The 12,266-nt window shown below is 48.3% G+C and overlaps 1 protein-coding gene across 6 annotated transcripts in view; it reads left to right on the plus strand.

Moving 5' to 3' along the window:
• Window positions 1–12,266, plus strand: part of arhgef49 (Rho guanine nucleotide exchange factor 49) — a 75,206-nt gene that overhangs the window by 59,497 nt on the left and 3,443 nt on the right. For 5 of the 6 annotated variants that reach the window (XM_081600633.1, XM_081600641.1, XM_081600639.1 and 2 more), the window contains 4 exons: window positions 6,427–6,628; window positions 8,513–8,732; window positions 10,435–11,024; window positions 11,860–12,005. In XM_081600633.1, coding sequence (XP_081456759.1) covers window positions 6,427–6,628; window positions 8,513–8,732; window positions 10,435–11,024; window positions 11,860–12,005 — 1,158 coding nt within the window. The remainder of the gene's footprint in view (window positions 1–6,426; window positions 6,629–8,512; window positions 8,733–10,434; window positions 11,025–11,859; window positions 12,006–12,266) is intronic. The other variant, XM_081600648.1, reaches the window with a different exon arrangement.

The raw sequence follows: 12,266 nt of genomic DNA on the forward strand, positions 1-12,266 counted from the left end.
TGCTGATTGGAGATGATGAGCACCAGCTGGATCCCATCAGCCTGCCACCCTGAGAAAGTAGAGAAAACACTCCCCTGCAGAACCCAACAGTACCCCCCCCTCAACGGACGCCTCCTGGCGGCCGACCTGAAGAAGACGCAGCGGAATGTTCAAAAGAAGATATAAGGGATCGGTCCAGTATAAAGGACCGTGGGACCCAGGACCGCTCCTCTGGGCCATATCCCTCCCAGTCAACCAGATATTGCCTACCCCGCCCACGAGGACGCACATCCACAATGCGACGGACGGAGTAGGCCGGGTGACCATCAATGACCCGGGCGGGTGGAGGGGGCTTGGAAGGAGGGCACAAAGGACTTGAGAGGTAGGGCTTGATCTGGGACACATGAAACACTGGATGGACACGGAGATGAGAAGGCAACTTAAGACGGACTGCAGATGGGCTAATGATGGATTCAACAATGAATGGACCCAGAAACCTGGGAGACAACTTGCGGGAACATGATTTTAGTGGAAAATTCTTAGATGATAGCCAAACTCTTTGGCCAGGTGAGAAAATGGGGGCAGGAACTCTTTTCCTATCTGCGAGACGCTTATTTTGGGCAGACGTTCTTTGAAGTGCAGACTTAGTCTGGTTCCAAATACGCTGACAGTTCTGTATGTGATGCCTGACTGACGGGATGACCATGTCTGGGAAGGACTCAGGTAGAAGGGATGGCTGAAACCCTTGCGAGGCCTCAAATGGTGATAAACCAGATGCGGAAGAGATGTGCGCGTTATGGGCGTACTCCACCCATGGTAAATAGACACTCCATGAGGTGGGATTGGAAGCACATAAACAGCGCAGGGTGTTCTCTAGTTCTTGGTTAAGACGCTCGCACTGTCCATTGGTTTGTGGATGGAACCCTGAAGACAAGCAAGGCCGAGCACCGAGCACAGAACAGAAGTCCCGCCAGACCTGAGAAGTAAATTGGGGCCCCCTATCAGAGACAATCTCTGTGGGAATGCCATGAAGGCGAAAAACATGGCGAAAAAGAAGTTTGGCGGTCTCGGCGGCTGATGGGAGTTTGGTGAGGGCAACCAGATGACAAGCCTTAGAAAAACGATCGATAATAGTGAGGATGACACTCTTCTGTTTGGATGTGGGGAGACCAGTGACAAAATCTAGAGAAATGTGGGACCAGGGACGGCTAGGAATGGACAGTGGTTGTAGGAGACCAGAAGGTGGGCGGTGTGAGGTCTTGTTTCTAGCACAAGTGGAGCAGGCAGACACATATTCAATGACATCTTTATTAAGGGAAGGCCACCAAAAGTATCGACGAAGAAAGCCGATAGTACGGCTTATACCAGGATGGCCAGAGAAACCTGATGAGTGTGCCCACTGGATGGCACGAGCTCGGATGGGGGTCGGGACATACTGGCGGTTAGGGGGACCCTTACCTGGGTCTGGATCACTGGTTAAGGCCTCCTGGATGGCCCTTTCCAAATCCCAGGTGAGAGACCCAATGGTGCAGGTGGCTGGGAGGATGGCTCCAGAGGCCTCGGAAGGGTCATCTGGGGAGTGGAGTCTGGAGAGGGAATCTGGCTTAGTGTTCTTAGAACCAGGGCGGTAGGTGATGTTGAAGTTGAAGCGGGAGAAAAAGTGGGACCAACGAGTCTGCCGTGGGTTCAGGCGTTTAGCAGACTGCAGATACAACAGATTCTTATGGTCCGTCCAGATGATGACCGGGAGCTCTGTACCCTCAAGCCAGTGTCTCCACTCCTCAAGGGCCAGCTTTATGGCCAGAAGCTCTCGGTCACCAATGTCATACCTGCTCTCTGTGGTGGTAAACTTCTTTGAGAAAAAGGCACACGGATGGAGCTTGCTGTCTCTGGAGGAACGCTGGGACAGGATGGCCCCACACCAGTCTCAGATGCATCAACTTCAACTGTGAATTGAGCAGAAGGGTCAGGGTGAATAAGGATTGGAGCATCCACAAACCTTCTTTTTAGCTCATCAAAAGCCAGATTAGCCTCCGGGGTCCATCTGAAAAGTTGTTTGGTGGAGGTCAGAGTAGTGAGAGGAGTTGCGATGACACTGAAGTTCCGGATAAAACGGCGGTAAAAGTTAGCAAACCCTAGAAAGCGCTGAAGTTGCTTTCTGGAGTTCGGAACAGGCCACTCCTCTATCGCTTTGATCTTAGCCGGGTCCGTCTTCACCTGTCCACCCTCAAATACATAGCCGAGGAAGGTTATGGATGGAACGTGGAATTGACACTTCTCAGCCTTGATGAAGAGCCGGTTCTCCAACAACCTTTGGAGGACCAACCTGACATGCTTGCGGTGTTCATCCAGGCTGTTGGAAAAGATGAGAATATCGTCAAGGTAGACAAAAACAAAAACATTGAGAAAGTCCCGAAGAACATCATTAACCAGGTTCTGGAAAGTGGCGGGGGCGTTGCAAAGACCAAAGGGCATGACTAAGTATTCGAAGTGACCAATATGGGTCTTGAATGCCGTTTTCCATTCGTCGCCCTCTCGAATGCGAATGAGGTGGTAGGCATTGCGCAGGTCGAGCTTAGAGAAGATGGAGGCTTGGTGAACTGGTTCAAAAACTGAGGACAAGAGAGGGAGAGAATATTTATTCTTTACAGTGATTTGGTTGAGTCCTCTATAGTCGATACATGGCCGGAGAGTCTTATCTTTTTTAGACACAAAAAAGAATCCTGCACCGAGGGGGGAAGAGGAGTGACGAATGAGACCTGCTTTAAGTGAGTCATTTATGTACTGTTCCATAGTCAGTCTCTCCTGCTTGGAGATATTAAACAAACGGCTGGAAGGAAGTGGGGCTCCAGGAAGAAGGTCTATACAGCAGTCATAGGGGCGATGAGGCGGTAGAGATTGGGCGAGATCTTTACTGAATACCCGGTGGAGGTCATGGTATTCTTTAGGGACCTGAGTTAGATCAGGTTTACACATAGGCTGGGGTAGTTCTGAAGGTGGAGATGGCTTAGCAGACTGCAGGCAATGGTTGAGACAAAAAGGACTCCATGAGTCAATGCGAGCATCAGCCCAGTTAATGTGGGGGTTGTGTTTGCAGAGCCAGGGAAACCCAAGGACCAAAGGAGTACCCTTAGTGGGAAACACAAAGCATTGAATGAGCTCTTGGTGATTGCCAGAGACAAGGAGAGAAACTGGGTCGGTTTGGTGGGTAATATTGGCCATAGGACTACCATCCAAGGCAGCCACCTGGAGAGGAGAGGGTAATGCATGGACAGGAATCTGATATTGGGCAACTAGATCAGGGTGTATGAGATTTTGCTCAGATCCTGAGTCAACCAAGGCTTGGAATGGGTAGGAATCATGCTGGGTAGTGAGAACAGCAGGAAGACTTAGCCGGAGGTAATCATTCTCTTTAAATCTGCCCGCCAGGACCCCCAGACCTACTGGCGGGCCAGGGCTTTTGGGCGAACCGGACAGGAGGAGATGAAATGTTGAGGGGAGCCGCAGTAAAGACAACAACCTGAAGATAAACGGCGCTGCCGTTCCTCTGAACTTAGCCGGGCTCGGCCTAACTGCATGGGTTCTGGTGGGTTCTGGATTGGAGGACTGGGCGAGTCAGGACTGGGAGAACCCCTCCTAATAGGCGGCAGAGATGGCCGGGTATTTGAGGACCGGGATCTATCTCTAATTCTGTTATCAATCTTGATGGCCAGGTTAATTAGCTCGTCAAGAGAGTCAGGTTCATCTCGGCATGCCAGCTCATCCTTCAATTTGTCATTCAGGGCATGTTGGAAAGCTCCTTTAAGAGCTGGTTCATTCCAACCTGATTCAGCTCCAAGAGTGCGAAAATCAATAGCAAAATCAGCCACTGATCTATTTCCTTGTCTTAAATTCCATATTCTTTTTGAGGCAGCTTCCTCACCAAGCTTGGGACAAAATGTTTGTTTGAAGAGCTCGATAAATTCCTCATAGGAATAATATACGAGGTTCTCTTCATCTACTACTGTCTCGGCCCATCTAAGTGCTCGATCTCTTAGTAACCCAACAATAAAAGAAATCTTGCTGGCGTCATCGGGAAATGAGCGTGGGGACCGGCGAAAAGCTAATGCACATTGAAGCAGAAAACCCTTGCTTTTCTCTAGCTCACCTGAGTAGTGTTCAGGAGTGGGCGTGTTGACTTCACGGCACAGGGGTGGTGCAGAAGCAGCTGACGTAGTGGATGGAGTGGGGACTGGAACGGGAGCCGGAGCAGGAGCTGGAGCGGGGGTGGGGTTGGCTGAAGGAGACCTGTTCTGTAAAGTCTGGATCTGATTAGCCATTTGATGAAGATACTGAAGTATGGAGTTCTGCTGATGCATCACAACATTAATTGTGGCATCGTGCCTGCCCAAAAGGACCCCTGTTCGGAAAGTGCGGTCCGTAGTTGTGCTGCAGAGTCCGAATGGCCAGATGGTTCTGTCATAATGTGAAGTACCAGGACTCGAAGGCAAGCAACAACTACAGACACCAAACTAAGTTTAACAGATTTATTGTATAATGGGGGGAAGGATGGAGAGGTGTAGACCAGCGGCAGCAGGGGGAACCAGGCCAGAGGAGGAACTGAGGAATGGGTGAGTAGTTAGACAGAGGAATAATGACAGGAGTGAAGGCGTGACCTGGTGAAGGCTTACGGTTGGAGGGTTCAGATGAGCGGAGGAGGGTGCAGCAGTTGGGGCAGTGAGGGGGTTTCCAGGTGGAGGAGTTCCAGCAGGTAACTCAGGGTGGACAGGCAGCAGGGTGGTGGTTGTGGAGGAATCCAGGAGCTAGGCCGAGCAAAACAGCGAGGATCAGGTGGTCCAGGTGGATCAGACTCTCAGAGAGAGGTCAGAGCTGGTTCTAGGAGGAAGGAAGAGATGGAAGAGGCGTCAGGAACAAGTAAAACACTTGAGACACAGCACTAAGAGCTAGAGTGTACCACTGTAGAAGCGGAACCATCTGGCATCTTCTTCTGGGAAGCCACTCCTATTTAAGGCCCTTGCTGATTGGAGATGATGAGCACCAGCTGGATCCCATCAGCCTGCCACCCTGAGAAAGTAGAGAAAACACTCCCCTGCAGAACCCAACAATCCAGAGCAAAAAAAGTCACTAAACCCTAACTTAATGCATTTTACTGACAGAATGGCCCAGTCAAAGTCCTGACCTCAATCCAGTTGAGAACCTAGAGCAAGACTTGAACATTGATGCTCAATATTCAATTTGAATTTGAAATGTGCTAATTGATTTGGGAGAGACAATGCACACTAATTAACATTTCTGTAAATGTGGCAAGATTTGCCAAATGGCTGTTTATCATACAATGTGAAATTTGTGCTGCTAAAAGCAAAGTTAATACAAGACACGGTCAAAATGAATTTAGAACACAAATTTAGTCATTAAATACAAATCAGTACAAACAGTAAATACAACACAAAGGAAAATACAACACATTGTTTTCTGAAAAAAAAATGTTAAAATTGACCAAACTGGAGCTGAAAGGAAGAATTTCTGTCTCTAGTAGTTCTGTAAAATAAGTACAGATGTGGCTGCAGCGAACGCTGACTCTTAGTGGCAGACGAGTATTTGTTTCTATCCTTTGATTCCTCTTTACAACTATACATCACGATTTCTAGGTTGATTAGATTACATAAAATCCCCTAACATACATTGGGATTTGTGGTTAAGACATACCAAATTGTGTAATGTTCAAAAATGTGTAAAGAATGCAGGTGCTTTTGCAGGATTATGTTTCGTATTAGGTACATGAACATTTGCAGAGTCATTTCAGCTCAGCTGTTGAGCTTTTTTTTGTTTGTTTGTTATTTTTTTGGGTGAGGAGGCATCAGAGCCGCTAATGGTCGTGTGCAGTGAGCGTATAGCTGTCCAGTAATCAGACAAAAGAATGAACGATGGGAAGGTCTGTCCTTGCATGCAGGAATTACCCATGTGGTCCCGGGGTTCAGGTGTTAATATGCACTGATGTCCCTAATTACTATCCCTCTGAGGCGGAGGAGGAGAGCAGGGGTATTGATCGAGGTGTTTGGGGGGTTGGACTGATGAGGCTGGAAGAAGAGGAGGAGGATGGGTGTGGAGGACAGTCGACTCAGCAGGGGAGCAGAGGGTGTGTGCGTGCGTGTGTGTGTGTGCGTATGTGTGCGTGTGTGTGTGTGTGTGTGTGTGTGTGTGTGTGTGTGTGTGCGTGTGCAGGAAAGGGAATGACAAGGAAGCTGTTTGCTGACAAGCATTTCTCCAGAATGATAATCCCAGCCCTCCTCTCTCTGCTGCATGCTCACTGTTTTTTTTGTTGCCTTCCACCCCCCCCTCCCACCCCCAAATTTCCTCCTTTTACTCCACATTCAAATCCTCTTCTTCCTCATCCATCCATCCCTCTTTACCTCCGTCTTCCTCTTTCTCCCCCCACCGCCTCGCCAGCTGCAGTGCAGAGATCTCCGCCGAGGCCCCAGTCAAGCTGTCAGGTGACCGGGACGGAGGCTGTGACATCACCGCCCCCTCGCCCGACTGTCAGCCTCTCGCCGTTGCCATGGCAACGCCGACAACGGCCTGCAGAGCCGAGGCTGGCGACGAGGCGCCTGCAGGAGAAGCGGCAGGAGAAAGGGAAGAAGCTGGAGAATGCGTAAGGACCTTTCATTTTCTTGTTGTTGCTGTTGTTATGTTATCTGCTTTTGAGATGTTATTTGCGTGCATCTCCTACATCCGCCGCTTGCCGACGTCGTTCTGCAGCAAAAAAAAAAAAAAAAGCAGAAGCTCTCGGATCTATTGGTATTCAGGGATGGCTGGGACGAGCAAGGAGACTGCGACACACGCGCACACATATGCACATTTCTCCTGGATCTTTTTTATGCAGAGGTATTTCGTCTCAGACAAGAGCAAGCATGCAGCTCTTCGTCCTCCAGCTGCAGCTGTGGCTCGCGGTCTGAGGAAGGAATAAAAGGCAGGATTAGGACGCCCCTCCGGCGCCGGGGTTGCTGGCGACAAGTCGCCTCTTCATCCCTTTTGGCCGCGGCTAGCATCGAGCCCCTCGCCGCATCTGCAGATCGGAAGGATCCTCCGTCTCGCTTCTCCCATGCTGCGTGTCTGGAGGTAGTTTTATTAGCAAACAGATGTCAAGGCGTGTTTTTTTCTCAATTTCCATCTCAGATTCCTGGAGCTCAGCTTGCCCCTGCGTTCCCAAAGCAATGGCTTCTGTTTGATCGCTCGGTGGAATATTAATTATTCTTCTTCATTTTTACCTGATCACAGCTAGCTCTGTCTGTACCGCAGCTCTCTGATGTGAAAGATCTCGGTGCCGCTTTCCTGTCACGTTCAGCAGGTAGCTGTCAGAGCTGTAGGTGTGAAGCCAGTGTCATCCATCCACCCATTCCTATGTAGAGTGCTGAGATAAGCAGGGCTGAACTTTGCTCCTCGGGTTGTCTCTCGATGAGCGAATCTGAGGATTGTGCTTTATTTAGGGAATTCCTCTCATCACCTAAAGAAAAGCCCAGGAGATTCTCACCCAACGACTGTTTTTTTTCTTTTTTTTATCTTTAAGGCTGTTTGATTTCAAGTAGTGATAAGAGCATTGTTTTATGTGTGTTTACAGTCTTTGCCAGACAGTTCGTTTTGCATCTGGGAATGAAATTTGGATTCCTGTCACTCCTGCCAGCCGGGATCAGAGGGATAAGTTAGAGCTGTTATGTAACGCCACCATCACAGCAAACGTGGTGATGCCGCAGAGGAAGACTCTCTCCACAGACAAATTTATATTCATTGCACACAGCGATACGATTCAAACATCCATTTCCGTTGGCGTTGACGATTGTGGGGAGCAGCTAATGGAAACCCAAAATGCAATTTCTCACAAAATGAGAATATTCAGCCTGAACACTTGAATGTGGCGTTATTGATCTACGCCATCATGGGGGAAGACTGCTGACCTCACCGTCGTCCAGCAGACAGCTTATGTCAGAAATGGCTGGGCCTTCGCAGAACTCTGCAGCCAAACATAATAATGGAACGTTTAGCTGAAGGAAAAGTGAGGTTGACAAATGGTAAAGGTCCTGTATTTGTATAGAGCTTTAACTAGAGCAGAGGAATCCAAAGTGCTTTACACTACGTCGGGTCATTATCTGAGTCACACACACATTCTGCTACTACTGTGACCCACAGCTGCCCTGGGGCAAAAGCAAAAGAGATACAAGAGGGATAACTACATTCTTGAGAGAATTGTGAAGCAATACCTGTTTGGGACTTATCAGCCCCTCAACTAGACCAAAAGCTGATCGTCTGCATAAATAATTCATGCAAATGAAGCCCTGACCAAACGTTGAGTGGATAACTGTAATGAATTTGTGCAGTAAGAGTCGCTTTTTTGAATTGAATGTCTGAAAAACACAAAGTTTCTGTCTGTATTGCATACATATTAGGATGTTCCTGAATGCACACAAGAACTATTGCTCTATTTCACCTGTTGCCGGAGAGATGTGACCATCCCATTGATCCTCGTGTCCTTTCCATGAAGCAGCACACGGGCCTGGGTTGCAGGCGCTCCAGCTCGGACGCAGCCTACGAGCAGGTGGAGTCGGTGAGGGTGCAGCGTGAGTGCCGCCTCCGGCCCCACTACAGCGATCCCATGCCGGCGGACGCCTCCAAACGCAAACAGCTGGAAATGAAGATCGCCGCCGCTGCCCGGATCCATAGCCACCGCCGAGATAGGGACAGGGACAGAGACAGAGACAGTGGTAAGTAAAGGCCAAATGAAGCGATGAGGTTGTTAGGTCTCAGGGAGTTATTGGTTGAGGGTAAAAGTAGGTTGGACTAAGGGATGAAGAATGATGGGATTAGCTATGAAGGAGGCAACAAGCGAAAATGGAGGTTGAGTTGAGGACATAAGTGGTAATGAGGGATTAAGGAAGAAAAGCTTAGATATGAAGAAGGTAGATGCGCCAGGATGATGGGTGAAAGAGGTACGCATGAGAGTTAAAGGGGTAGTGAAGAAGGAGTTTGGGATGAGGTTGGGATAAGGAATGAATGTTGATGTGGGTCAGAAGAAGGAATTATGAAAGAGGACTGAATGAGACTGAGATGAAGAATGAGGGTTTGAGGAGGTTGGGGTAAAAGATGAGGGTTGAAGGAGTAAGGGATAAGGAGTGAGGGTTGACTGGAGTTGGCATAAGAGATGAGGAATGATGGTTGAAAGAGTAAAGGATGAGGATTTGAGGCTTAAAGTCTAAAGATTGAAAGGGGTTGGTGTAAGAGATGAGGCTTGAAGGCGGTTGAGGTAAGAAATTAGAGATGTAATATCCAGCATGTCAGTTTTAGTTGATTTTGAAGACAGTAGATGGCGTAATCAGGACTATATCTTTATTAAGAATCTTTTTTAATAGCTACAATTTCAATTGACAAAACTCAATGTCTTTAACTGACGTCACAAATGTAGTTATTTACCCACCGGGGGTGCAAAGGCTCCGTTTGCGTAACACTGATTATATTTAGAGCATTCCTGACTTTTTCTTCGATTGTACGATGCGTAAATGTCACAGACAGAGAGTAATCGATGGCGACTGTCAGATCCTAGAGTTGTGGCCTGCTTTCTTTTTTTTTCAATGGTTATGTAAGAATTTCCAGGCAGTGTGTGCTGTCATGATACTGCGTCCTGTTTTTATGTCAGCCCTCATGAATTCCCACTGTCTGCCCTTGACGTCAGTTACATCATCAAGGGTTCACTGACTTTCAGAGTCGATTTATCTTTGGTGTAGAAACAACCCACTCCCACTTCCAAAACCACGGCTCGGTCTTTTATTTGAGCTGACTGTGTGACGTTCTGCGGCCCCGTTTCACCCCTCGTCTCGTCTGGGGAAGCTGTACTCCTTGGTTACTGTCCTCTTCTGATTTGTCTCAGCGTCTCTTAAGGAATTCGGTGCTTACTCATCCGAATATTTCGACTTTTCCATCCAGTCACTCACCTCCCCCCCGCTCTATACATTTACTGTTCCTCTTCATCAATCGAAGCTCTTAGCCACAGAATGCTCAAATCCCAGTCAATACGGCACACCGGATGTTGAGGCGACCTTGAAATAGAAAATCAAGAGTACATTTATTTTCTTGGCAGTAAAAAATATCACTCTTTCATTTTTGTTTGTTTGCCAAAGCAAGCTTACAGGAGATATTTAAGAACTTGGACTCCTTCAATCTGTCGATACGTGTCAATGCACAACGGTATTGACTTTTTTTATCCACATGGCCAAAGGTTAAGTTTCCACTGCAAGGCTGAGCATCTACCTGTTATAGAAATATGATATCTGTAATAGTTTTTTCTTCTGAAATCTACTGTCTGAATTCAATCTGAGTCTACTATGCTAGCAGGAGTCAGCACTATGATATTACCAGATAGTTCATTTAAAAATATCGTTCCTAAAGAGGACTGTAATTTCTTCCTTCCAGCACCAGCAGCAATTCGCGGCCACTCTGAGCCGCCGGGCGAGGAGCGCCAGGCGGTTCTGGGTGTGACCCGCTGCGGGCAGCACCGCTGGAGCACCATCAGCAGCCTGAGCTCAGATAGCGGCGTGGTGGGCCTGAGCGACGAACGGGACGAAGAGGACCGCGAGCCACGGCGCCACCGCAGAACCAGGGGGGCAGAGGTGGAGCGGGTGGACAGTGGCATCGGCCCGGGCCTGTCCCGCACCTGGAAGAGGCCGTCCGCCTCTCTGAGGGCGTGGGAATCCCAGAGGCCCTGCCCCGACTGCGGACAGAGGGACGGCGTCTCCAAAGAGCGGGGGGAGCGCATGTGCGAGCGCTGCTCCAAGCTGCGGACCGAGCGCAAGGAGGCCATCCTGGAGTTCCTGAACACCGAGTCGAGCTACGGCGAGGACCTGCGGATCATCAAGGAGGAGTTCTACTGCCCCATGCAGAGCGCCGGGCTGCTGACAGCCGAGCAACTTGCCGTGGTGTTCGGCAACGTTCAGGAGCTCATAGACGTCAATGACCGCTTCACTGAACACCTGCAGGACAGCATCGATCAGGCCTTTGACCAGGTGACCTTCTTATCTCTTATGAACACGCAAACGACGTCCACAACTTCATCGCATCAACCCTTTGCAACCACAAGCAAAAATCTAAATACAGTATGCAAATGTATGTAGGTGCAGTTTTATTGTGACGCTTCATCTGTTTCAACCAAAACAACCCTGGTGCTGTTAGATGGAACTTCACTCAGGTTTTTCTCCTGTATCTCCAGCGCAGGGTTTGAAACACTTTGTTTACTTTTACCCCTTTTAAATCTGGCAACTTCAGTGATTCCCTGCAAGCCACTGTTTTTGCTGATTTCCAACTCTTCTGTAGTTTCCACTATCTATAAAGACCTTTTTGGGAACTTATTTGTCAGTTGTAGATATAACCTACTTTAATTGAATAATATTAAATTCAGTGCATCTCCAGAGGGGAAAAGGAAAAGTAAGGAGAGAAGACAAAGCTTGTAGCACCAAACCTTACATACAGGGAAAAGACACAGCTAAACACAGAACCACTAGCCCAGGTGTACGTTCAGCAATAAAAAGCACAAGGTGTACAGAGAGTGGGAATCTTAAGGCACTTAATGATTTCATTCCAGAAGGCTATGATGGGAATGTAAATTAATTATAGTCACAATATCTTGTGCAAAGACCTCTTGTTGGTTCCAGATCCTTCGAATTATGTCCATGTTTTTCTCCCTTCAGTGTAGCAGGTGAAGGATTTGGTTATGTTCGTCATAAACTAGCCACACTTACGTCCACCTGCTGTTCAGGTTCTGGGTGACCGTGACTGGATGACTTAGAGTCTACGACAGCAGTGGCTTTCCATTTGAATTGAATGTGCGTGGTTTGTTTCCAGGGTGATGACGACCTGCTGACCGTATACATTGGAGAAATCTTCCTGGAGTTTGTCAACATGCTCCCTGCCTTCCAGACCTACTGCCTGCAGCAGTCCACCTCGGTCAACATGCTCAACGCTCTGGAGAAAGAGAAAGAACTGCTCAGGTACTTAACAACGACCATAGCCGTTCTCCCTGCTGGGCTGTACGATGGAAAAGCTGCTCTGGGAGCTTTCTCCTGTTTCTGCCACAGCTGCTCTGTGTAATTCTTAATGGATAGGACAGTGAGTTATCACTTATTCAGAGGAAGGTCTATTTTGAGAGCTAAGCGGCAATGATTCATGTTTTCAGACAGAACCGCATCTCTGGCTCTTCTATAACACCCATTAATAAAGTTTTAATTTTCTCAAGACATGCGATGGCTGTA

The sequence above is a fragment of the Poecilia reticulata genome, chromosome 2 (assembly GCF_904066995.2).
Source record: "Poecilia reticulata chromosome 2, P_reticulata-male-v2, whole genome shotgun sequence".
Lineage (NCBI taxonomy): Eukaryota > Metazoa > Chordata > Actinopteri > Cyprinodontiformes > Poeciliidae > Poecilia > Poecilia reticulata.